The sequence below is a fragment of the Maylandia zebra genome, linkage group LG9 (assembly GCF_041146795.1).
Source record: "Maylandia zebra isolate NMK-2024a linkage group LG9, Mzebra_GT3a, whole genome shotgun sequence".
In the NCBI taxonomy this organism is placed as follows: domain Eukaryota; kingdom Metazoa; phylum Chordata; class Actinopteri; order Cichliformes; family Cichlidae; genus Maylandia; species Maylandia zebra.
Window position 1 is genome coordinate 24,391,580 of NC_135175.1, and position 26,646 is coordinate 24,418,225.

At 41.7% G+C, this 26,646-nt stretch overlaps 4 protein-coding genes across 4 annotated transcripts; 2 read left to right on the forward strand and 2 right to left on the reverse strand.

The window, feature by feature from the left end:
• Positions 1-5,147: 5,147 nt before the first annotated feature.
• On the forward strand, positions 5,148-8,619 carry myl12.1 (myosin, light chain 12, genome duplicate 1). Its single transcript, XM_004546887.5, has 4 exons — positions 5,148-5,429; positions 6,816-7,015; positions 7,799-7,960; positions 8,077-8,619. The coding sequence occupies exons 2-4, from the start codon at positions 6,832-6,834 to the stop codon at positions 8,247-8,249; spliced, it is 519 nt and encodes a 172-aa protein (XP_004546944.1). The 5' UTR covers positions 5,148-5,429; positions 6,816-6,831; the 3' UTR covers positions 8,250-8,619.
• A 1,156-nt stretch (positions 8,620-9,775) lies between these two features.
• Positions 9,776-13,464, forward strand: fastkd3 (FAST kinase domains 3). The gene is made up of 7 exons (XM_004546890.5): positions 9,776-9,919; positions 10,421-11,889; positions 11,984-12,069; positions 12,596-12,770; positions 12,864-12,933; positions 13,012-13,126; positions 13,215-13,464. The coding sequence occupies exons 2-7, from the start codon at positions 10,455-10,457 to the stop codon at positions 13,311-13,313; spliced, it is 1,980 nt and encodes a 659-aa protein (XP_004546947.1). The 5' UTR covers positions 9,776-9,919; positions 10,421-10,454; the 3' UTR covers positions 13,314-13,464.
• A 50-nt stretch (positions 13,465-13,514) lies between these two features.
• On the reverse strand, positions 13,515-17,055 carry chmp5b (charged multivesicular body protein 5b). The gene is made up of 8 exons (XM_004546889.4): positions 16,881-17,055; positions 15,381-15,485; positions 15,189-15,235; positions 15,006-15,099; positions 14,856-14,927; positions 14,341-14,449; positions 13,959-14,071; positions 13,515-13,849 (listed from the first exon to the last, which is right to left on the reverse strand). The coding sequence occupies exons 1-8, from the start codon at positions 16,947-16,949 to the stop codon at positions 13,799-13,801; spliced, it is 660 nt and encodes a 219-aa protein (XP_004546946.2). The 5' UTR covers positions 16,950-17,055; the 3' UTR covers positions 13,515-13,798.
• Positions 17,056-18,576: 1,521 nt separating this feature from the next.
• LOC101485978 (delta-type opioid receptor) lies at positions 18,577-26,240 on the reverse strand. The gene is made up of 3 exons (XM_076888212.1): positions 25,376-26,240; positions 21,631-21,983; positions 18,577-21,105 (listed from the first exon to the last, which is right to left on the reverse strand). The coding sequence occupies exons 1-3, from the start codon at positions 25,621-25,623 to the stop codon at positions 20,576-20,578; spliced, it is 1,131 nt and encodes a 376-aa protein (XP_076744327.1). The 5' UTR covers positions 25,624-26,240; the 3' UTR covers positions 18,577-20,575.
• Between the last annotated feature and the right edge of the window lie 406 nt (positions 26,241-26,646).

Here is a 26,646-nt window from a genome sequence, read left to right on the forward strand (position 1 = left end):
TTTTATCAGCTCCATCACCTAGTGGGGGTGGGGGGTCATAGTTTGGTCCCGCCTTCACTGTTGTGATTGGTGAGGGGGTAGGGACAGGCTTAGGGCGTCGGGGGGTTCCCCGGAGGCATCTTCCTTGGGGGGCTCAACCCGGGGTAGCGGTCACGTCCGGTTGAGGGCTCTGTTGGCTCTCAGGTGACTGTTTCCTCGCGGCTGCGTGCAGCGGGGCTAGGGGAGGGTCTGTGCTGACGGACGTGGGTTACTGACCTGGCAACCTGGCTGCCCCTGGGTGGGTCCGGGATGGGCGTGAGGTTCTGGGGGTGCTCCGTCTCTGGGCGGGGGCCCGGGCCGGGCCTCGGGGGCTCGGGTCCTGGTTGGTGTGTTGCCGGGGTTGTGGGCGGGTGGGTGCATGGGGGCCCGGCCCTGGAGCAGGGTGCCGCCGGTGCATCGAGCCGCCTGGGGGGCTCTTCAACTGGTGGGGGGGATGGTCACATCTGGCAGGAGCTTTCTTCTCTCAGGAACTCTCTGCAGGAGGGGGAGATACAGGAGAGGTGGAGGAAGATCTCAGCCTGGGCGTTTACCGTCTTATGTAGTCTGGAAGATGTGTGGTTGGTGGGGTGGGTGCAGTTTTCTCTGTGGTGGGGTTGGGTGGACTGTCCAGGGCTCTGTGGAGCCGGGGGGCGCTACTGCACTGGGCCCCGGTCTGATGGGCCTGGGCCCCCCTTCCCTGGCGGGTCGCGGAGGGTGGGAGTGCCTACTGGGGTCAGCGGGGGAGCTGGCCCCAGGGAGGGGTTACCTGCCCCTCCCTTCCTTCCCTCCCCATCTCCAGCTGCCTCCCTCTTCCCGCTCCTCCACAACCACCCACACATGCAGGGCCTTGGAGTGGGGGTATGTCACCAGGGTGCAGAGGAGGCTACCCCCCCCCCCTGTCCCCTTCTGGCTGCCTCTGCCTCAATTTTATCCCACAACTTAGACATTCACATTATTCACACTCTCATTACACATACATATAGGATCTTGGGGGTGGGCACAATCACGGAGTCCAAATCACCATCAGGGTGTATACCTCACCCCTGACGTCGTTGCCCACCTCTCAATTTTAAATACACTTAGTCATTGAGGGCTAGCAGGAGGGACCATGCGCTTACCTGCTGCTCCTTGGCAGGTAGCTCCATGCCCTCCTGGGTTTTAATTGCACCTTAGAACACATATGCATCAACACTACAATGAGCGGGTGGAGGGAGGTTTGGAGTCTTCTCCCACCCCCATTCTCTGCGGCCTGCTGGAGCGGGGGGGCTAGTAGGAGGAGTTGGCCGTCCGACTGCGGTCTGGGGTGTGGGGCCTCCCTGCTGCTGCGGAGTCGGGGTGGTCTGCCTCTCCCCACCGCAGGGAAAAGGGTAACACCACCTGGGTCTGGGTGCAATTCCCCCCTCCAGGGGCAAGGGTACCTAGACCCGGTTTGTAGAGTACGCTTGGGGAGTGTGATTGTGTGTACAGCGTCTCTTTATGTCTGTCTCCACGTTGGTTGAGTGTGGAGTGAGTGCATATGAGAGCATGAGGGTGGGAATGGATGTTTGTGTCTGTGTGTGCCTGTATGTCTGTGTCTATATGTCAGGTTGGGTATCAGACGCCACCTCTCTGGGGACACCTCAGGCCCTCCAAGGTTTGGAGGCCTATCTCCACCCACCACCACTTCCCCTGCCGGTGGCGGACTCCCTCAGGTGTCGGTGTGTTGGTGGTTCTTTGTGTCTGGGGGTGGGCGTCCGGGTACACACCGGCTCACTCCTTGGCGGCCGCTTGTCGGGGCCTGGGGCCTGGGGCTCGCTCGGGCCCCTTTGGAGGTGGGGTGCCCCCGGCCTCTCGGCCTAGGGCTCGGTCACTCAGGCGCAGCTGGGGGCCGGCGGAGCTCACGGGCGCGTCACTGCAACCCCCCCTGGCTTCTGCTCCGCGGCTGCTGAGTGAGCCCTCATCTGGGACTCTCCTCAGCTCTTACTGGAACAGTGGCGCGGCTGCCCCTCTGTTGGTCTTCCATGGTCTCTTGTGTTCTGGGGTCCTCTGGATGTCTGGAGTTTTGATCTCCTCCATACCCGCTTCACACCCTGGAGGACGGGGCTGTGGCCCCCCCACACTCCCTAGCAGATCATTACATGGAGAAACCTTTGGAATGCAAGCATGCTGATCCACACAGGTATGCACACATGGGTATTCACAGACGCGGACTAAAGCTTTCTTGGCTGCTGCCTCAAAGCACACTGTGCGCTGTCTATCTTGCGTGCTGCACAATATCGTTTATTACTTAGTAAATACTGATATCTATGACTAGCTAGTTTATTGTGATGGTGCTTTGTTTTCTCTATTATTATGTTGCTCTTTGTTGTTTGCTGTCTCCTCTGTTTGTTTGTTTGTTTGTTTTTTCTCCATACAGGTGACCCAGGAGTTTTTTTTTTTTTTTGTCTCTCTTCCCCCCCCTTCTCACCGTCTCTTCTCCCCTTGGGTTTTCTTTCTTTCTCTCCCCCTCTCTCTCTCATTCATTCCCCCTGTCCTATTTATTAAAAAAAAAAAAAAAAAAAAAAAAAAAAAAAAATGACAAAGGATGAACTGAAGCTCTGCCATCACGTAATGTCGCATACTGCTGTTTCTGATGTCATTTAAAAAAAAAAAAAAAAAAAAAAAAAAAAAAGAAAAAAAAAAAAGAAGTGTGAGTACCTGAAGAGGAAAATGTGCAAAACCAGCATTTAAAGACCCGACCATGGCAGCAGATCCATACCCAGAACCTCCTTGCTAGGAGCTAACACAGTGCTAGCCGCTGCTCCACCATGCCACATATAAATTCATAGTTCATATTCATATTTTCTTAAGTATTCAAACAGTATGAAAATCCCTCCATTGTTGGATTCATCTGGCTTGCACAGAACTGTTATAGTATTTTTTTTTCTAATTATCCTTTTACATTATATTCTACACACAGACCTTCATCATCCCCTCCATACTCACCAATGCTACATTTTAAAGCCGCTGTGTTACACCACAAGCTACAGTAAACTGCATAATTAGTGCGTATGACTGAGCATCAAAGAACAGCATGTAGCTGCTCAGTATCTCCTACCAAAAACATCTAAATAGCCCTGAAAATAAGCCCCATTCACCAAACAGCTGCCACCCACAGCTGATAAACTCTTCCTCAAAATACTAGCTTGTTTGAAAGTTTAAAGTTTGTATTGGCACAGTGAAGTCCCCATGGTATATGAAGAGTATCATAGTCTACATAAATATGTTTTACAGAATACAGTTGATTTTATCACCTTATTGAAACAGTTTGCACTTAGTTATTATGACTGTAAGTAAAGCACAAAACTGGTAAATATAAAGCCTGTGAAGTCTTGTATTATTGACACGTTTGAATGACCACAAAGGTGTAGGTGTATTCAACTCAAGGTTACAGTTTTGAGGTTATGGTTAGCTCTGGTGTAATGGTACATTATACTGAGAGGTTTTTCTAGTGTTGTGTGGGGTTCCCACTTCAAAAACAGAAATGATTTGCTTAACCACAATATTACTCTGACTCACTAAGATTTGAACAGAAAGACAGTTCACAGCAATGAACTGAGTTTAGCTGTCCAGGAAATTCCCACTGTATGGATATCAGGGGATCTGTTGAGGCTATTTTTATCTTCTGTGTTTGTGCTGCATCAATGCTTTGAAGCTATATAAAGTTCGGAGATATGAACATATTCAGTTCACACGAAGTGACACTCTAAGAAAGGTAAGTAAATATCTCAAGAAGTGTTTAAATATGCATGAGAAGTTTCATGTGTAAGTAGCAGCCTCTAGTGGGTGAATGCAGTACTGCAATTCTAAGTAAAAATAAATAAATAAATGCAAAACTTAAAATACAATCGTAAAATATTTTCCAACATTAATTTTCTCTTTTCATTTTGAGTGGCTCGGTTGTGTCTCTCCTAAACACAGAGGAGGAGTAGAAACTAACAGTTTGGTATCTATATGTATAATTGTAAAAGTCTGGTTATTGTAAAATATATAAATATTCATGAGTCATGACACTCATTTTGTTATCAGCTTTGAAAGTGCAGTGCTAAAGGTAAGTGAACCATGCACAGTTTAAATTTGTTGTAGCTTTTTTTTTTTTAGATAATTATTTTGTAAACAAAAATAGTTTAACTACTAAAATCACAAATTAAGTGTGGCATACAACGAAAAAAATGATTTTACTGTTACTTATCTTCTGTAACCGGACCCACTCAATGAGCCACATTCCCCTTTTCGGGCATGCCTGGGCAATGCGTTCATGAGGCAGCACACAACCATATGCTTCACCTCTTTGTATGTTTGAAGCTTTAAACTAGGCTTCTTCCTCTGGCTTTGCTACGAGTAAAACTTTTTCCAGTGTGAAGCTGTTTCCCTAACACTGAAAGTGATATGACAGGTGGACAACAAAGGCAGACGTGGCCTGTTTTAACTGTGAGTCAATAGTTCCACGTGTTGCTTTTGAAGCCCTGCAGCAGTAATCCTCTGTTTACAGCAATGAGTGTGGTACCAACTGTTGTCTGACCCATCGTCGGACAAGTCGGACTATAATTATCCTCTATGTCAACATTTCTTCATTTTGTTATGGTTTAGTATTTGACTTCCTTCAATATTTCATTATCTTTTCCTGTTCGATTTACCTATTCAAATCTTCAACGAGGACGTTCCCAGGAAGACATCATAACATATTCTTCAACAATAAATAACACGTAAACAACATTAAAAGCCCAATGATAATGCAACAAAGGAGAATCATAAATAACAAATGATCAGTGTCAACGTAGTTTAGTTATGAGGATGACCCAAATATGACTAAATTTCTGTTTTTCCATTAAAGGAATGAATGAAATCAGCTGTTAGAAACGTGTTTAAAAAATACATTAAAGATAAATTTATGTGTTGAATAGTTTAGAAAATAAGAGAAACGTTAGAATAAATAAAATATGGAATTTAAAAAATTCCATCCTCCCACGGGGATCATTGAAACTACACACCTTTCCTTAATTGCTCATCGCAGGGAGGATGTATGTCGCTATTTCCTTAAAAGGACATATCCTTGAAAGTCAATGCAGGCAGAGAGTGGAAGTTACAATTACTCCAAAGAGGGAAGTGTTAAAAATTATTTTGTATTTTATTGCTAATAATGCTAGAATTATTTAGATATGTTTTCAAACGGAGTTTTAGACAAGTTATTTAAGAATTACAATTAGACTGAAACATGCAATTAATTCCAAATGAGAAATAATGGCTTCATTCTTGACCGGCACCCCCATAGTTCTTCATTGGTTTGGTCTGGTGTTCTGTACGGAACCCAGCAATATTATGAGGAAGTGAAGGGCGGTGGTTGAGAAAAAGAACGGCACAGGGCTAGCTGACGGTTTTCTGGAAGTTGTCAGGTAAGTCTGTGTTTATATCTTATTTTAAAGAGCTATTTAGTTGCATTAAACACACTCTGATATATACAAAACACGGATTTAATCCCGCTGCTAAAACTTCATATCTTAAAAGAAAACGTAATGTGTTGCTCACTCGTTGGTAGCCTTGAAAACACGGCTAACAGTTAGCCGCGTAGCTAATGGCTCTGTTACGAAATTGGTCGCAAGTAAAGAAATATTTCCAGCTAGTAAATCCCGCGGTTAGCTTCGTGAGTTGAAAATGTGTTTGTGAATTGGGTTATCGCCAGTGACTGTTGGGTATTTCATATAAATTATGATGTTGGTTAATACAGGCCGCAAACCAGAAGAGTGTGCAGGTACGGTCAGCTTTTTAAATCATATAAATATCGTGTTTAACTTTTTTGGCTTATTCGAAGTTAATTAATGTCAATTGTGCATTTGTATGACCGCTGGGGAGAAGAGAACATTTAATTAAAAACGCGTAAATATGATATGCGTAAATCAGCTTTAGTTGTTAGTCAGTCGACACGGTTAACCAACAATCACCAGCTGTCTTCAGTCAGCTTTTCAGATTCATTCTCAGTAGGCATAACATTTGTCATTTTATTCTATTTTTTTTATTTAATAAGTTATAGGGTAAGACGTTGCTCATATTTTCTTTCCTTTTTTTGTTGCACTTGTCAGTGTTTCAGATAATATCAGCCCACATCACTGTTTTTACAGGGCATCACATGCATAGCGAGATAATACTTGCTGCCTGAGCTGGTTGAATCCATTTTCCATGAGCGCAGAGCAGCAAAACCCAAAGTGTCTGTCAACATAAAGATGTTAACGTGGGGACAGTTCAACTCTTTATTCAAGACTTTGCCTGATAAGGGCATCTGTCCTCACATCGGTAGTTTTCCTACCCTCTTTGAAAGCAGTGAGCTGATCAACCTAGAAAGATGAGGAACATTTCCATTTATAGCTCAGTGAGGGACACCTCACTGGGGATTCGCTGCCAGAGAATTATATTACCCTGCTACTCATGTGTGGATGTGACTGACAAACTCTTATTTTGAATAATGGCATCATCTACTTTGATCTAAATGCTGAATTGTGCTGCCAACTTTTGTCTGTCTTGTGGTGTTTTCTTCCACATTGTGCCTTGGCAAATGATGCTGTTTCCTGTAAATGGGGAATAAGTTGACATTCATCCCTATAACATTGCATCCTGATTGGAATTCTTGAAGTCTTTTCAATCAAATGAAAAGTCTTTTAGTTTAGTCTTATCAGATGTAGAAATCAACTCAACCTAAATCAGTTTCCAGTTTGTTTCTCAGTAGTTAATCAAATGGAGCTGTAATTCAAAAAGATGTGTAACCTGATGTCTGTTAATTTCCACAGAAACAAAACATTCACAATGTCTAGCAAAAGGGCTAAGGGAAAGACCACGAAGAAGCGCCCTCAGCGCGCCACTTCCAATGTCTTCGCCATGTTTGACCAGTCCCAGATTCAGGAGTTTAAGGAGGCTTTCAACATGATCGACCAGAACCGAGATGGGTTTGTCGACAAAGAGGACCTCCACGACATGCTTGCCTCGCTGGGTGAGTAAAATTCTCAGACGTCTTAAGGAGGTCAAATGTATGCCATTCATGCTCTGTTCGTATTCATTTGGGTGTGTACTGATGTTAGCTGTGCTTAAACTGGTTCTACAGGCACACGTATTTAAATTTGCTTTTAGCTGTTAATAAAAATGATTGCCTCTATCATTTGAGCCTTTCAGGTTTATGAGTAGAGAAAAGGTGCTCTTCATAGATCTATACTGGTTCATTAGAAGAAAATGGTGCAGTAACTGCTGTGTGACCTGTTCCTGCCAATGCTACTGCTATGCAGGGTTTCCACCCATGTATTTCAAGCTCCTAAACGGAGCCGCCTACCCAGACTAATGTCTGAAAACAGCTGGTAATTTTAAGCTTGGCTTTAGGACGAGAAGTAGAGCTGCTGTTTAATATACCTTTTTATTTTAACACATTCAGTAAGCTGTGAAAGGGTTAGAACTGCTAAGCAAAAGACCCAGGCAAATGTTACAACTTATTACTCTTTTACTCTTGGTCTTATAACTTGTCCGGCAGAAACCCTACACTTAAAAGGCTTCACTCTGCTTCTTTGATAGGAAGCACAATGAAAATAATAATGGTTTGAAGCTGGGATTAGCTGGCTGAAGTTGCTTTATAGAGAAATAAACACAGGGCTCTCGGTACAGAGAACATTGAAGGCAGTAAGATGTTTGCCCAATTTAGTTTTGTTCCTATTAGGATAAGAAGTTGTTTGAAAATAGAAAAGTCTCCTCTGAATTCAGTTTGCATCACATATGTTTATCTACACAGGCAAAAATCCCAATGAGGACTACCTGGAGGCCATGATGAATGAAGCTCCTGGGCCCATCAACTTCACCATGTTCCTCACAATGTTTGGAGAGAAGCTCAATGGCACAGACCCCGAGGATGTGATCAGGAATGCATTTGCTTGCTTTGATGAGGAGGGGACAGGTAACTTCCTGTTGGTGATCCACAGTCTCATGGGGTTTTTTTTGTTTTTGCTTTTTTTAATTTGAAGAGGGAACTGTTGCAGTTTCTTATCTGATTTTGACCATTATCCACTTCAGGTTTCATCCAGGAAGATTACCTCAGAGAGCTGCTCACAACAATGGGTGACCGGTTTACAGATGAGGAGGTGGATGAGCTCTTCAGGGAGGCCCCCATTGACAAGAAGAATAATTTCAACTATGTGGAGTTCACACGCATCCTAAAGCACGGAGCCAAGGATAAGGACGATTAAGGAGCTACACCAGCGTTCTCTCTGTGCCCTCCACCTCTCTGTCGTCAGCTAGATCACCATGCTGCATGTCTCAACTCCAGTTTAAACCCTATTTTAAACAAACCAAAGCAATAACTATCAACACGGTTTGCTGTGAACTTCCAGTATTGCCAAATTTACACATCTTAGAAGAAAAATCTGAATAGTGTTGTTTTGTCATGTAAAGATGTGAAGTGGCAGCACTTGGAAAGCTCTAAGGAAATGCATCTTTGCAATTCATGTGATTGGGTTTAGCTGAGTTTTTACATTTTCTAATATAAACTTTTTAAATAAAAGCCCTCTATCAAGTTGTATTTTGCTGTTTCCCTTCCATAAATGACAACTGAAATAAGTGTTGCATTATTTTGTCTTTATTTTATTGCCTCGGGTGAAACAAAATTCTTAAGCAACAGATTCCCCCCCCCCCCCCCCCTCATTGGGATTTTTGTCAAGTCTCTACAAGCCTGCTCTTCCTCCGATCCAATTCAATCAGCATGTGCAGGCTAGCACTAGGTGATGTTTGTGCAAAGTCCAGTGCAAACAGTAAAATCTGACCTTTATAAAAATGAAAGGAAAACTGCTCAGTACATACCTGCATGCTGTCTGCTTCATATCAGGGAGTGATCTAGTATAATAAAAATGCTTATCTATGAAACATATACAAAAGGATGCTAACCTACCAGATGAGAAGGACGGGCTTAAATCCATCCTGGAACTAAATTTTCTTTGGTTTTTGGCAGAACTACATTTACAGTGTTCATTTCCCAAAATCTTGTTTGAGCGATGACGCTAAATCAGTCTGCACTTTACAGCTGCGCCCTCTTTAAATGACAGTCCATGCTTTAAATGGCAGGTTAAAATACAAAATTATTTTTGGCGCAGAAAGACCACTTAACCCTCCTGTTATGTTGCGGGTCAGATTGACCCAGAACAGAAGAGATGTCATCTGCATCACTACAGAAAACGAAAATAAAAAATCTAAATTGTAAAATAATCAATGGCAGTATTTCTGACACTTTTGGATGAGTAAATTTGTCCCGGGTCAAATTAACCCAGGAGCATAATTGGTGTTCCTGGAAACCAACATAACAGGAGGGTTAAGCTATGACGACCGGCCGCAAACTCAAAACGTTATTTTGAATAGGCTTGTGCAGTGATAATGTCGCCCTCTAGTGTCTGAGTGGAAGGTTCAAACCACATGACGCTGCCTTCAATGATGCCTCGATTATTGGACATACAAAACCTATGAAGGTCAGAAAACTATTAAAACGAGTTATCGGAAATGAACATTTATTGCGAAGAGACTAAGAGAAGTGAAGGTTGCAGTGAAAGTATGGATTTCAGACACTGCTTCTTTCGTCTGCTCCCTTTAGGGGTTTCATACAAATTTAATAATAAAAGAAAGAAATATATATCTTTTTCTACACCACGAATTTCAGATGTGTGAAGAGCTATGCTAATCTACAGCAATTCTCTTGTTATATGCTAATTTAAGAATTACTTCTTGATTTGGAACATCAAGACGCGTGTGAAATTAAGAAGAACAGACTTTGAGGGTGCCTTGAACGCCTCGTGCTCCTTACGGAGTCACGTTTGGTAGCATCTCCGGTGTCAGCGGTTATTTTACCCTTTTCCGCTGTTGGAAGGTCCAGGTACGAACTTTTTCAGTTTACTGTCGTCACATTTTTGTTTTTATTTATATTTCCGAAGTGTCAGCCCTATGAAAAGTTAGTACAAAGAGCAGTGCGGCTCTGCTAGGTTACACATGAGGCTAGCACCTATGCTAACGTTAGCTAACAGCAACCTTCAAGGTTGGTTCGCTAAAAGAAACTAAGACAGACGTTTCCCTGTATTTAAAACATTTTGGTGAATACCAGAGACATTTTAGTTTTCTATCAATATATATATTTAAATTTTGTAAGTAAGGTGGCATTTACGCAAGGATAATATTGTCAATGGCCAAAAATAACAGATGTTATCTTTGCCTTGAATTATTTGCATACCAGTCTAGCGTCTTTGAAAAAGCCACCCATGAACTGCTCATTTTAAACAGGAAAACGTTTGGAAGGAGTCTCTGACTCTTGGTGTTTTTTTTTGTTCTCTCACTTATTTAAAAATAGCCTTAATAATTTTGTGTTTTTATTTCGTTTTAGCTCAGCTGGGACCGGTGAGTCCCGGACCAGGGTCATGGCTCTGAAGCTGATTCAGAGGATTCCGTTCAGGATCCGATGTTATCCTGCTGGATCCGTCAGGCCTCTGAGTACCAGCAGCCAGGTCTTATGTGTAACTTGCCTGTGTACATCAGCCGGCCGGTGTATCAGGATATGGGGCTGCCGGAAGCTACTACAGGACAGCGTGACGAGGAGTCTGACCACCATCGTCAGGGAGCCTGCATTCATCACCAGCAGCTCAGTGGGAATCCACAGAGATTCGGTCCCGCGGTTTTGTCTGACCCAGCTGCACCGACCCACAGCTATAGAGGAGCAAAGTTTCCTGCACCGTCTAGAGACCTGCTCCTCCTCCAGGCAGGTTTTCAGACTGCTGCGCTCAGTGAAAATCATGTCTGACACCATGGCCGCAGCAGCCCTTCACCGTGTGGCCGACTTGGAGCAGGAGGGTGGTGCTCTGACCAACCCCACTGTGTTGGAGGAGGCCACTATCAGGGCCCTGTGCTTCCAGCTGGAGCAGGACTCTGGACGGTTGACTAATGCTGGACTGGTTTCGGCTCTCTTGGCTTGCACACGGCTTTACTTGGATCCCTGGAGCACACTGATGGTAAGGCTCATGTCTGAGAGCCAGGCAAGGCTTGACAGGGGGGAGATGACCATAGGGGAACTGTGTACTCTGGGGCAGGCGATGCTGGCCATAGAGGGTCCAGGCAGTGTGATGTTGGAGCAGTTGATGGAGCAAATCCAGAGGCAGGAGCTTTCCAATTGGAGCCTAGCAGACCTTGTTGCTGTTTATAGACTTCTGCAAGGTGGTGTGGGTGTAGATGGAAAATACAGGGACCTCCTGAATGCCATGCACAGCCACGCTGTGACTGTTACTTCCCGTATGGATCCTGCTGCTGTCAGCGGGGTGCTCGGCGCTCTCGTAACCCTGAATCAGATGCAGGCCATGCCTCTTGTGATCAATCTGTGTAAGCAGGCTGTGCGGCATGTGCCTCACTTCACCGATGAGGAGCTCACCCATGTACTTGGGGCACTAATGCACTTTGGTCACAGTGATCATTACTTTATGGGGGCGATGGAGAAATATGTTCCTACAGTGGCCTTCACCTCCCACCCAGAGACAATTACTAAAGTGATGCAGTTCTTTGGACGCAGGAACATCCTTTCCCCGCCCGTCTTTGATGCCATCGCTGAGAGCTTTGTGTACCGAGCAGATGACTACAGCACCAGCCAGGTGGCTAGGCAGATCATGGCTTTTGGGAAGCTGGGATACCTCCCACCCAATGCGGGCCAGGTGTTCGGGAAAGTAGAAACTATCCTACACACGCGTTTCTCACACTTTCAGCCTCGAACGCTGCTCAACCTGCTCCATGCCTGCACCCTGGTGGAGAGGTTCCCTGTTAATTTTGTCTCCAAAGTTTTCAGCAGTTACTTCCTCCAGCAGCTGCAAGGTAAATCGTAATGCCAACACATGCTGTGTCATGAGTGCATGATTTAACAAAATATTGCTGATGTCATTTCCTGCTGTGTGTTTTTGTCCTGTAGAGCAAAGCATGGGAATTGACCGGGCTGCTCTGGCACAACTGACTCAGCTCTACATGACTGTGAAGTTGGAGTGTCCCTTCTATGAGGTAAAGTATTTAGAACAATGTGAGGGTTAGACACTTGGAAAGCTGAATGACACAGGAACAATGCAAAACCTGAATACACACCCACATACTTAACTCATCATCGGTGTGTGAGCTTCAGTGCATTTTAGTTATGTGGCATTAGGAGCAAATTATTTATCAATTTACTTATCTAGGGTCACTTTATTGTTTCTACAGTGTTCAGTTGTATTTTATTTAAATTTGACTTACCAACCTCCAATTCCGGTCTTTTATCTAGTTTTCATTTTTTGAGATCCAAAAAGACAAACTAACAAATGTATACACGTTCTGTGAGCTTTTATAAAAACAGGATGATGTGTTTTTATTGTGTTTTTCTCATTTCAAATGGATAGAAAACACACGTAAAGGTAAACAAAAAGAAGTGAATACTAATAACACTTATACTGCTCAGTGTTTTGTTTTCAAATAAATGAAAATCTGTAAGTCACACGTCATAGCAGGCTATATGAACACTTTCCTGTGTCAACCTTTGTTTTTCTTTAATCAGGGTCCCAAACTCCTTCCAAAATACCGCGTCAAGTCTTTCCTCATGTCTGGACGCTCTCTGGAGACACCAGTGGATCCACATCTGTACAACTCTGTGAAAACTGGATTGGTGGATTTGCTCGGGGATCGTTCATACTTTGGATCGAAAGTTCTGACGCCATACTGCTACACACTCGGTAACGCACACACGCTGGTCTGCACCAGTGGTTTACTTCATAAATGTTTCCTGTAGCTTATCTACTGAAGGCTTCGTTCTTTTCTTGTTGCAGATGTTGAAATAAAACTTGATGAAGAGGGATATGTGCTGCCTGCCAGCCAAACTGATGACGTATACAAAAGGTAAACCAGTTTCATGTTTTCGATGTCAAAGCAGTGAAAGTAAAGCTCGTATTTGAGAGCTGTATGGTGACGTTGCAGGATCGCTCTGTGTATTGATGGACAAAAGAGGTTCACGTCAAACTTGAGGCAGCTTCTTGGAAAAGAGGCCATCAAGCAGCGGCATCTGCGCCTTCTGGGATATGAAGTTGTTCAGGTTAGATCCTCAACAGTTCTTAGATTTGTGTAGATCAGTAAATCCTAAAATTCAAACGAAATAGCCGAATTTGTGTTTTTCTTTCTAGATTCCTTACTTTGAGTTTGAAAAGCTGCAAAGCAAGACCAGCATGGTGGAGTATCTACACCAAAAGATCTTCCCTCACACCTACAGGCTCAGCTGGTGACCGAGAAACAGTTTCGCTGTGGTTGGAACTTCAGGGCTTTTAAAAAGGAAAAACTCCATATTTATTTTTGCTAACAGTAATTGCCAAGTTAATGTGTTTTAAGTTATCACCTGCACATGCACAAATTTAACTGGACAATAAACTGTCTTTTGTACAAAAAAATGACTTGATGGAATGATTTCTATATCACACAAGGATGAGTATTGTTTGAAAAATATAATTTATTTTGTTTTTTGCAACAGGGTGCCGCAAAAACTGTACAAAGATAATAGAAACCTAATTCCAGCAATCACAAGCTTAGTTATAAAGAGTCATAAGCACAACCTTGAATTAAAGACGCCCGATTTTTACCTTACAGTTTCTACCATTCATTGGACACAAGATGCTTTGGTTTTTATTGCTGCCTTTTTCGGCCAGGAGTGTCAGTTGGATAAATAGAAAAAAAGGGCTATGATACATGTAAAACTAGGATGATGTATTTTCCTTTACGAAGCTGGGATCTGAGGAAGGCCAAACTCATCTACCAGGACACCATCCTGAAAGAAAAAGAAGGAATTCCCATGAATAATGAAAGCATAACAAACCAAGAAGCTATAAACTAAATAGAAATTTCACAGGAAACTGTAAAAATCTTGTGATCATTACCCTGTTTGACTTGTCGCCGGGCAGGCCCTCTGGGATGGAAGGAGCAGATGAGGCCTCATCGAGGTAGGAGCTGTCGTCATCCATCAGCAGCTCGTCTCCCAGAGCGTCCAGCTCTGTGGACAGAACAGCATTTAAAGATCAGGAGCTCTATCACTTTAGATCTGTGTTTAAACTGTCTACACACGTGAATCGTTAAAAAAGTCCTGTGTGTGCACAGGGATGTCAGTGGAAAAACTAGAAGCCTTTTTTATGAAATCCACACACTGGTCACATATGCTGCAAAGATAAGTCTTGACCAGAACTGCTGCAGCTTTGTACACTGTAATGTTTTCTTTTTTAATGCTGTATATGTGAAATCCAGGCATATTTGTGTTTTCCTGACCTGCTTCCAAGTCGTCCTCGTCGATGTCAGGTGTGCCATAGCTCCTGCTCATCGCTTCCTGGATCTCGTTGGCATCCTCCATCATGTCCTCCAGCTGGTCTTGGAGATCCTGAATATTTAAAAAAAAAGTTTGAAGCATTACATTTGTGTCAGCAGCATCTTTGGTAATTTGATAACCTGCACACTCTGCTCATATTTAATCTGGGCTGTTATTAATCCCTGCTGGCCAATCACCATTAAGGATCTTTCCTTTACAGGACTTATCTAACATGTGTATTTGACAACCAATACAATAGTTTCTGGGTTTATCTGGATGTAGCTGCACAGGCAGAGACCACCCTCACTAATTTGTGATGCACAGCGACTCGTTTTGTTCTATCAGCAAACCTTCAAGGGTTAAAGAGTTAGCACCTAAGACTGGTAACTGAATTTCAATAATAATAATTAATTAGTTAATTATTAACTAACAGCCAAGTAGCTACATTAACTGCTGTTAAAATAACCTGAAAGCATACCTCAATTTTATCAATCTTCACATTCTTGTAAGCCTTCTTCATGTCTTTGAGGCCAACTTTCATGGCATCAACCTAAAAGAAAAAAAACATGTTAGCACACAAAGTATTTTCTTCTGTAACTAAGATCTGGTCCAGTTCCTGTTCTCTTACTGTAGTTTTAGTGTCTTTCAGGTTTTGGATCGCGTAGTTTGTTTGCTCCATGTTGAACGACTGCTGCATAAGATTGTCTCTCTGGCCTTCATACCTTGGAGCCGTGAAGAAATAAAGTTATGAGAGCAATCAAGGCAGCAGCTTAAATAACTTACCCTTTCTTTAGGAAGTAAAAGTACTCACATTCTCTTCTGCTTTAGCACTCTCATTGCCTTTTGCTTGACCATGTTCTAGTGGGGGAGAAAAAGGACAAACTTGTGGAAAACCCCCTCACAAACTGTAGGAATTATTTTAGAGAGGTTTATTTTGATCTTGAAAGTTTTTAAGAGACACCAGCCTCTTTGTCTTACAGTACAACCGGACAACAAGACTCACCTTTGAAGGCCCATCTCTCATCTTTTTCATCTGATCTTTGTACTTCACAAGTTCAGCATCTAGTCTGGCAATTTTCTTATCAATGGACTCCGCCCGAGAATCCACCTGAAAGTAGAAACATGACATCAATTTTAGTTGATCTTTGACAGTAGGACCATATTATTATTGGAGCTCTTTTTAAAGAAGAACACAGTAATGAATTCAGGGTTTTTCCTGGTTCAGAATAGGCCACTAAATGGTCCTACAGATGTTGAAGGGCATCTACAGACTATGCTGCCTATGTTTTATACCTCCGTGGTTGCAATAGTGGTCTTGTATGCGACAGTGTGCTGGGGCAGCTGGGTGAAGGCAGTTGATGGCAACAGATTGAACAAATTGATCGAGAAGGCTGGTTCAACTCCTCAGCATCTTGGACAATCCATCCAAGCATGACCCTCTTGATTAGTCACCACAGCACACGAGTCAAATGACTCACTGCCACAAGGTGCAGGCCTGAGGACTACAGGAAGTTCCTTTCTACCTGTGGCTATTAGACAGTACAACTCCTCCCTCATGTGATGCATGAAAAATATACACATGCACAGCAACACTTCCTAACCCATCGACTCTTTACCAGATGGGACAATTATTATTATTATTAATACAGTATCATTTGTAGTTCTCCATTGTCACATGCTACAATTCCCTATAGCATTAAAAATATTATTTAAAACACCACTTTCTGCCTATTTACTAATCATACTGACATTTATACTGTCCTGTAGACATTTTGCTGTTGTTCTCACCTGTGTCTTATCTTTCCAGCAGCCGTTCAGTAGTTGATCATAATTTTTTTTTTGTGTGAGAATGCTTTTTCTCATTGTACCGAGCATCTAAAAAGGCACTAGGGATTTCCCTTGGGATCTATTTTATCTCATCTTATCAGAAACTAAGCATTTTCCTGTTATTTCAGGCCATTTGGTGGACACTGTAAATGTATTTTATGCTACAGTAAATTAAAAACAAAATATTTTTCTATCACAGCCGTGGTAATTTTTCTGCGGTGGGCGCTAAAACTCATCATCGTTAAACACGTCCTTCATCTGCAGTCTGACAACCAGTTTAACTGGTTCATGTCTGCTTATTCTCTTTGTTTTACTCGGAGAACAACATGGTTTGAGCTCAATCACAGTCAAATGGCTCAAATTCCTGCCCAACGTTACACAATGATGACCCATTACCCACACTGAGAACTGATTGTTTTCTTTGAGAACCTTATTTACCAACTGACACTGTCAACTCAAGGCGTTAGGTTTTAAGTCTACGAGACATTAAAAACATAAAAAAATAACATACGATTAATCTAGAAAATAATGTATATTTCCGAAAATTATATCTCCAATTAAATATGTGAACCCGTGGCCTGTTTGGTCCCCAGAAACTTGGCTAACACTTAGCTAACTGTCTTTGTTTACTTCGTTTAAAGATCCTTCCGAAAAGTTATTTCCGCCTCATACTTACGCTTCCGATGCAGTCCGTCAGGTTCGGTGGCGGACCTTTAGCTTTTCCTTTGCCAAATATGCGATTCATTTCGGCAAAAATAAGGTGAAAAGTGTAAAAGAAGAGCTACGTTTGTTTGTCTGTCAAGAGTTCAGTGTCCAACTAAACACCCGGAAAAGCCCTTCCCATGACGTAAGGGGAGTCACATGGGCTTGACTCACCCGGCCACGCCCTCCTCAGATTACTGTTGTGCTGTTGTATGTGTGCTTGATTATTGGCCTGCCTCGTCTTTATATGGCGCAATTAAGTTCTTCAACTAATTCTTTTTCTCTCTCTTTTTGCCGTTTAGATAGCACTAATTCTAAAAATTAAACACAACTACACAAAATTTGTACAAAATTCGGGGTCCTAAATTAACTTGATATGATATATATGAAATATTCTATCATTTCATATATTATGTCTATTAGTAAGCTCAAGTATTCCAGTTATCCACACCGCAGCTTGTAACTAAAAGCTTTATGCCCCCCACTCCGCCCACACACTCTGATAATATTAAAATTAGGTACATCTTTGTAGACATAGCCTCGCCAGCCTGTTTAGTTCATTTTCTTTTATTTTCGTTATGCTTGCTGCCTTCAAACAAACATGCTGTTAAAAGCCATCTGCTTTTTCCATAAAAGCACTTATTATTTGTAGAGCCCTTTTCAAAAGACAAGTCATTTATGAAGGAGAATACAACAGAACATGTAAATTAGGAAAAAAGTGTTAGTGGCTCAGAACCTGAATGTTTCCTTGTTTTACTTCACTGATAAAAAGTTTAGAAGAGTTTGTCCTTATCCAAACAAACAGAAATTTCATATGGATTGTTTAAAGCAAAATGACGCATATTTTCAGTATCAGACTACCGACTACAGACTCGGTACTCTGTATGTAAATAAAATTCCTTTGACCTGAACTTAGAACATGAACCTACATGAATCTAGTCTGTCTGTTCTTCTTATGGCTTATTTCTACACATACAGAAATAGTCCAAAAACACTAAGTGCTGGAATTTGCCTACAGTAATTCATACACTGCCATGATAAGTCAAATCAATTTAGTAATGTTGAAATATGAACAAATCAAAAATGAGGTTACTAATACTAATACTAATAATAAACGATTACGATTTTGTATCAGGTGCATTAATGGGTGAATAATGATCAAATGATCTGGAGGTCTTGTGGATGTATTATAATGAACATAATAAAAGAAGTCTGAGACAGAAGCTTGTAATGTGGGAGAAATCATCAATCATCACCTGATGTATCTTCTTATCCCGTAGTCTTGCAGAGGTGGCACAATTGAGATCCAGTATGTGAACACTAATATGGACTGCTATACAGAAGCTTCTGTTTATGCCAAGTTATGTGAATGCAGCTATTAATCATTGCAGTTTCTTTAAAATAAAAAACAAAACAAAGACCCCACATTGCATCCTCTTCCCTCTGGGGGGAGCTGATGGCTTACAGTAAAAAACTCTTAAACTGTAGAAGTCTGCAGAGTCACTGCCTCCAATAAGAATCTCTTCAAGGCTTCAAAATCTATTAAAACAAGTCACCAAAAAGGAGAGAGATTTGTTTTCCTTAAAACAAACAAACAATGAGTATCCGCTATCCCCGAGCTTGTCACACTCCAAGGAAAGAATCATTGTGTATTTGTTAAACTTGTTTTATTAAGCTCTTCACAGACAAGTTTTAATCGATCAGTACACGTCCTGCTCGAATGACGGCAGGAGAAGCCAATGTACAGCATTAAACTGTGAGCACAGAGATGAAAAAGAAATAAATAAAAACTACAACGATGCCTCGATCACAGTGTTGATTCTTAGAATAACGTCTCTTATTTTTAGAACATCTGTGCTTTATCTATTTTTATGTCCATATACATGTGTCAGCAAGAGATTTATCAACAAGTATTAGCTAAAGATGCTTTTTTTAAAAATGAGATAGATGACTTTCATGTAGTATTTGCAGTACATTCAAAATAACAGCACAGTCCATGAAGCTTATGGCTGCTGATGTTGCCTTTACTATCATAGCAGTGATGATTAACATGCTACAAATACAGTATATTTTCATAAAGTCTGTGCAAAGATTTTCATTTTGTAGTCTATACAAAATAAGTCTTTGTATAGAGACTGAGATACTGTACAGTTGTTAGAATATTCTGTATTTTTACTTGTTGAAAGAGCTAATCGGCTTATCAGACTGCACAACAATAACAGTATGACAGTTCAGCAGGACTACAGTATGTGTATCATGGTAAAAGCCATATACAAAGCACATATCATTATTAGTTATATACCATAAAGTTAACAACTTATCAGTCTGGACACAAAGCCAGGGTCAAAGCTGATAGAGAGCCCTCTGTCAAATTTTAAATGCACATTCAAGTCCAGGATCTTCCCTCCACATTCTCTCATTGATTAACTTGCTTTGATGCAGCTGAATGTTGCTTTTTGTTTTTTTCTTTGACTCTTACACAACTTCAAAGTCCAACACGAGTCAGTGAGTGCTCTCACACTGTGGTCAATCAGCACCATTCAGGCTCTGCACAGATGTGAAAATGTTTTTGGCACATGTCTGCTGTCAGCGATTCATGCAAATATCACCGGCATGTCAAATGCATTGAATAAAAATAGCAAACATTATAATATGAAGTGCTGTTTGACCCCTATCTAGTAATCATTCCTGAAGTCATTTTTCTGCCGCCACAAACATTTTTTCCTGGACTTGTAAAGGCACATTTGGCAAATGAAAAATGATAGGAGGAAATTTTGGGAATAAACAGCATTTGAGAGACAAATGAATCAAAACTGATGAAACTTGATATGGGCCAAGTGATTTTAATCAGTCTCCTGCTCGTTTACCCTTTAAATAATCATCAGTTCTCCTAAGATATCTTCACATAATTATCTCATGACCGTGTGTGCAATATTGTGTAATGATGATTTTATGAAATGCTAATCTGCTGATTATTTTGCCAGTAAGCTCAATACCCATCTATCCATCTCCTACTTATTCAATTCAGGGTTGTAGAGGTGATGTAACGTATCTCAGCTGTCAGTACACCCTGGGAAGGTTGGCAGTCTAAATTAAACTTATGGCTAAATAAATCATCATTAAAACAGTAAGCGATCATAAATTTGTTTTAAAAATGTTTAATTAACTGTCACGTATGAAATCAAAATCTTATTTAGGATGCTGGATGGTGCGAATGTTTAATTTTTCCTAAAAAAAAAACCCTCCCTGAATAATTACTTAGTCATCAAAATAAATGGGGATTCATGCAATAATTGGTTAATCAACTAATTGTTGGACCTCCATCAACAGTAATCCATATTAATTATAAGCAGCACTTTCTTCTTTGACCTACTTAAACAGAAACAGTGTTTGGTTTACATCCACCTGCCAGGTTAAACCATAAATGCACAATCTTTGTCTCGACCTACAATCACAGGCTGCTGTGAAGGAAAGTGTCAGAAGTCAGAGGACACTAGGATGGATTGATTTGGATTTATGGACAACCACATCGATGATTATACCCTGGGTGATAATGAAAATGAAGTGAATCCAAAACCCAGTCTACATTGCTGTTGTGATGTGGGTTAAGCCCAGGTATTGTGAGTCTTCTTTTCCAGTGTGGGAGATTGAAGACAGTTCCACTGCTAGTCATGTCGGCTTACCAGTCCCATCTGGGTTCTCCAGGGGAACAGCGGCCTCTCGCACAGTGCTGGGGGCCTTTTTGCTCCCTGACACCTTCTCCCCCTTCAGTCTGGCTGACAGGCAGAAGTCTTTGAAGCAGCGTTTGAAGTTCTCATCCAGAAAGGCGTAGAGGACAGGATTGAGGCTGCTGTTGGTGTAACCCAGAGCCACGCAGAAGAAGTAGGCGGCCATGATGGCGGTGGTTTCCGGCACGGTGACGAGAGCTTTGACCAGGATGAAGATGTGAATGGGCGTCCAGCAGACCACAAACACGGCCACCACGACCACCACCAACCGCGTGATCCGGCGCAAGTTGCGATCCTTCTCCCTCGAGCCGGACAACATTCGGACGCTCTTCAGCCTCAGGACCATGAGGGAGTAGCACACGGTGATAATGAGCACAGGCACGACGAAGGCAAAGACAAACACTAAAATCTTCATCAGTGTGTCCCACTTTGCGTAGGGATCGGGGAACTGCAGCGCGCACTCTGTTATGTCTGTGGAAGAACAGTGGAGAGAAAATAAAGTGGCAATTTTATTTATATGACATGTTTTATGAAACTCAATGTAATTAACACTGAAAATAAAAACAGAAAAACCTGTAGGTTTGATTATGTCTTAAGTCAGTGAAAACTTAAAAAAAGGCATTCACACACAGCTGCCAAGTATGAACAAAAAGGTTTTGAGTCTATTTTTGAAGTGCACTTTATGATAAATGAAATTCCACTTCACAATTTTCTGCAATCAATTTAGCAAGTTGCTGTAGAATAGCTAATCTGCACTCAACAAGGGAACATTTTGCTCTAAACGCTTTTTTATTTCTTACGTCATCTATATTCAGGAAGGATGTGCTCAATTTGTAGCTAATGAAAAACTCTTCAGTGACGGATGGATTTGATATATTGAATATATTTCTGTTCTTAACATTTTATTAGTACATGCTTGGAGAGTATTTGCTATGCATAGAAAGTGGACAGAGACTCTTAAACTTTTTGTTAGACATCGGGGAAAGACTTCCTCACCGCTATTCGTCTGAGTACCGCCCAGCACAAAAGCCGGTATCCCTGCAGCCGAGGACAAGATCCAGATGCACACGTTTATCATCTTGGCCTTGAGGGGAGTGCGGAAATCCAGGGCTTTCACGGGGTGGCACACGGCCACGTAGCGGTCCACACTCATCATGGTGAGGGTGAAGATACTTGTGAACATGTTGTAGTAGTCGATGGAGATGAAGACCTTGCATACCACCTCGCCGAAGGGCCACGTATTCAGAAGGTAGTCAGTGCTCTGGAATGGCATCGTGGTGGTGACGAGGGCGTCGGCGAGTGCCAGGTTGAAAATATAAATATTGGTGGCCGTCTTCATCTTCGTGTACCTGTTAAATATGCACAACACAAAGTTGTCCTGTGAGGAGAGATACGGCACTGTCTCGGCAGCCGTTATTGCTTCGCGACTCAGTGGAAGACCTTTGTTCTGGGCTCTTTGTGAATTAAACATTGTCCATTAGTCCACAGTGCTTTCTTGAATTTGTAATGCAATCTTTCAGGCTCACACTTCATTGTTATATGTAAAGTGGTGCTGGATTGAAACCATATCCAATGAGCTTTATACAATTGTGTATTTACAGATTTTTACTTGTGGTAGCACCAATGCAAAATACATGCAGAATTTTGGGGTTTGGGTAGAAATTTTAAAAAGTTGATATTTACTTGCTATAGTATGATCTGCAAGAACCTAGAAGATTCACCTAAAAGAATGAACTTCTGTTCAAGATTACAGCAAAATTATCATAAAGAGCGTCAGTGTTTCACAAGCAAACTTTGGTTAGAATAAACTGCATTCGTGTCATGTTGGAGTAATCAGAAAAATTTGTTTCCAACTGGAAAAATTATTGTGAACTCCCCTCCATTTGAGATCAACCTGAAAATAGACGTTATTTTGCACAATTTGCAGAGTTGCTGGTATTATATACCACAATATAGTGGGCTAAAGTAATTCAATTACTTATAAACGGTCTACTATTCACAAGCAGTAATCCAGAAAAAGAGACAGGTAAAACAATATTTCTTTATAATACAGCCCTCTGAAACCAGATATCATCGAGTTGCTTAAACAATGTACTTTTTAATTTAAGGAACCTATTAGCAACCAGTTACTTTAGCTAATCATGAAGACAAAAAACCCAAGAAAATAGTTGTGACCAGAAAAAAGAAGTTCAGTCTACCAGAAGTTCACTATTGAACACACTGCATGTCTTTTATTTATGGTGTGATTAACCCAAAATGTAGAAGCAGTAAATTAAATTTCAAGCTAACTAGCTGCTAGCTTCAGCTTTATATTCATAGATAAAGCTCAGTCCTCTGAGCAAAAGAGAAATTTATTTGTCATGATATCAAAGTTTTTTTCAAGTTTACTTTTAGCCACTTGGGTTTAGTTCAGCAGGCACTGACTTTGATATGTGGATTAATGTGTTAGCAAGCAGCTATTGTGTTTTTTATACACATATAGCAGAGAATAAGCGACGTTATATTCACTGGGAGTTGTAAATACATTCAGTGGCTTTACTTCAGTATGTAACGTGTTCAAGTGCAGTTGTATACCAAATATCTAATCAGCCAATCATATGGCAGCAACTCAGCGGATCTAGACATTGTAGTGGATCTAGTTCAATCTGAGAATAAGACTGGAGAAAAATGTGATTTAAGTCCCATTTTTGTGTCAGATGGGGTAGTCTGAGTATTTCAGAAACTGCTGATCTACAAAGGACAACCAGTATAGGATTTACCAAAAAGAGAAACTATCCAAATCAGCAGTTCACTGATTGAAAATATCTTGTTGATACAAGAAGCCAGAGCAGAATACCCTGACTTTTTCAAACTGACAGGTGAGTAACAGTAATTCAAGTATCCACTTGTTGCGACCAAAGTATGCAGAAGAGTGTCTTTGAATGGATAACATATCAAACCTTGAGGCAAATGGGCTACAGCAGCAGAAGACCACAACGGCTGCTACTTCTGTCAGATAAGAACAGGAAACTGAGGCTACATTTCACATAGACTCATCAAAAGTGAAAAATAGATTGGAAAAACCTTGCCTGGTTTGATGAGTAAGTGTTACTGCTTCTCCGACTTTTGCATGGTAGGGTCAGAACATGAAAACCCTTATCCACCTTGCCTTGTATCAGCTGATCAGGCTGGTGATGTATAATGATGTAGGACATATTTTCTTGTCCCCCTTTGAACTCCTCTGAGCACTGCAGCCTACCTGAGTATTGTTGCTGACCGTCCCTTTACGACCAAAATGTAGCCGTCTCCTGATGGCTTCTTCCAGCAGGATAATGCACAAAGTTCAAATCATCTCATACTGGTTTCCTGAACATGACAATGAGTTCACTGTACTCAAATGGCCATTTAGAGGCCAGGGGGTGGAATGGCAGATTCACATCATGGATGTGCAGCTGAAAAATCTGCAGTAACTGTGTGACGCTATCATGGCAAAATAGACCAAAATCTCTGAGGAGCTTATGTCAGATTGTTGAATCTGACATAAGGAATAAGAGCACACCTAAAAGCGAAAGATGGTAAAACGGGCAGTTTGGCTATATAAAACATGACATGTCTGAAAATCAGACAAGCGGCCTAAAACATCTATTTTGTGACCCAAATGGACTTTATTACATTTGAATAATTGCATATATTTCTTCCCAATAAATCAGCATTAAGCATCTTCTTCCTTCAGCTGTTCTCTGTGGAGAAACAGTAAAATGTACACTCTTGTCTGTAAAGTGACATGAAAAAGCTGACTCCTGCAGACAGGCGAAGCCATCAACCTGATTTGAGGTAATTGTTGTCGAGGAATTGAAGCATTCTGGATGGCACTGCAGCAGTTCACGTTACATCAGATAAGATTTGTTGCTCACACAGACCATAAATAAAGCCCAATGAGGTGTAAGCATGTTATTGGGTTGACAAAGCACCACTGGTTTCAGACGTAATTAATTTTATGCCTGCCAGGCCAGACTTGATGAGAAATGTATAGAAACCCATTATATATCTGGGAGGTCTTGCTGGAGAGTTGCCATTCATAAAGTTGGCATGTTTCATTTTCTGGAGGAGGTAGAATTAGCTCCCTGTCACCAAGCTTTTGAACATTTAATGTCAGGTTAGAAATGACGACATTCCCTTTCTTTGCCAAAATGACGTCTTGTTTTCTTTTTTGAGACTTGGGGGTTTAAAAAAAGATCGTTCTCTATCTGGATGCTGTCTCATACCATTTTAAATGCCCATTTTGTCAATTCTTTCATGAGCTTAGAGCATCACACCTTTTTTTCAGTGTCTCTGAAGCGCATCCAAAAACAAAATGCAGGCAAAAACAAGAACTGTGACTAACACCAGATGGCCTGGAGGTCACTGTGTAAGCCCAAGTCTGGGTGCTCTTATTCCCAAGCAATAACATTTGCAAAGGCAGAGAAGAAAAACATTCCTCTGGCTGGATCTTGATTTCTTAAAAAAAAAAAAAAAAAAAAAAAGACACAATAGCATCTTTTCTCTTTTCTTTTCTCCATAGAAAGAGAGAAGTGATTTCTGGCACACATGCGGATTTATTATTTATACTTTATGGTAAATGGTAAATGGCCTGTATTTGTATAGCGCTTTACTAGTCCCTAAGGACCCCAAAGCGCTTCACACTACATTCAGTCATCCACCCATTCACACACACATTCACACACTTTATGATGTTATACAAAGTGGGGAGAAAAATCCTTACCTAATAATCACATACATAACGAGGCAGTTGCCCAACAAGCCGACCACAAACACCACGGAGTACACTGCGGTGATGATGGGGATGATGGGAGACATGCTCTCCTGCTCCCAGCTATCATCATCGTGGGTCACATTGCGGCTGTCAGAGTATCCGGATACCCAAGCAGTTGAATTCGCCGGACAGTCTTCCAGCAGCGAGGAGAGGCACTTGGTGTCTTCTTTGTAAATTTCAATCGGAGTGCTTTCCATTTTGACACCTGTTTGTTGTTGGGCTTGGAGGGAAAAAATCCTTTCTGGTTAAGACTTTTAAAATCGAGTTACTGATAAATTCTGCGTGTTGAATTCAGAGATGTAACATACGGCAGGCAAAAAAAAAAAAAAAAGATATGGTGATATCGGAGCAACTGAGCTGCAAAAAAAGCATCTAGAACATCTTTACTCAGTTATAAAAAGGAAAAAAGTTTGCACGATCAATTAATTAATGCAAAAACATCACACCTACACAAACTTCACTTTGGTTGTGGAGACGCGCGCAGATCTGGCAAAACACGTCCGGTAAAATACGCGCTGTGCTGCGAATCGTTGAGGGGAAAACGCGCACTGTAATGTGAAGCTTGCAGTTTACTCACCTTAATCACTCAGAAAAAGAGAGAGGGGGGGAGAAAGAGACGACGCTGTTTTTATTTTTAATATATCCTCGCAGGTATAATTCAGCCCGGCTTGTTTTGTTGCCCTGGTGAAGGTTACGGCTCATCAAAGTTTGGGGATGGTACTGCGCGCCCGGAGAGGAGCAGCGGCAGCTTTGCGGACCCTCGTGCACACGCACTGATGGAGAAGTGGCGCGCAATCAGGCTAGACCCACCACACACACACACACACACACACACACACACACACACACACACACACACACACACACACACACCTACAACATTCACCCAAAATATGAGATGACAGAGCGATGACAATAACCTGCAGGCAAGCGCACAGCTTCCCACAATCACCATGTCACAGCCGAGTAAAAACTGTTGAGCATAATGAAGTAAGATTTGTGCATTAGAAGCACTGAAAAGGTTTAGACGAGATTAAAATTGCATCTATGTTGCAGTTTATTAAAAAATGGTCCTATAACGATGTACAGGGGCTCGAGGAAATTCTCCGTGGGCAAAGAAAACACGTTTTTCCTTTTAAGTTGTGAATTCAGGCGAGAGTGCAACAAATACAGCCTCGCTGATGTTTAGGAGTGTGTGTGTGTGTGTGTGTGTGTGTTCA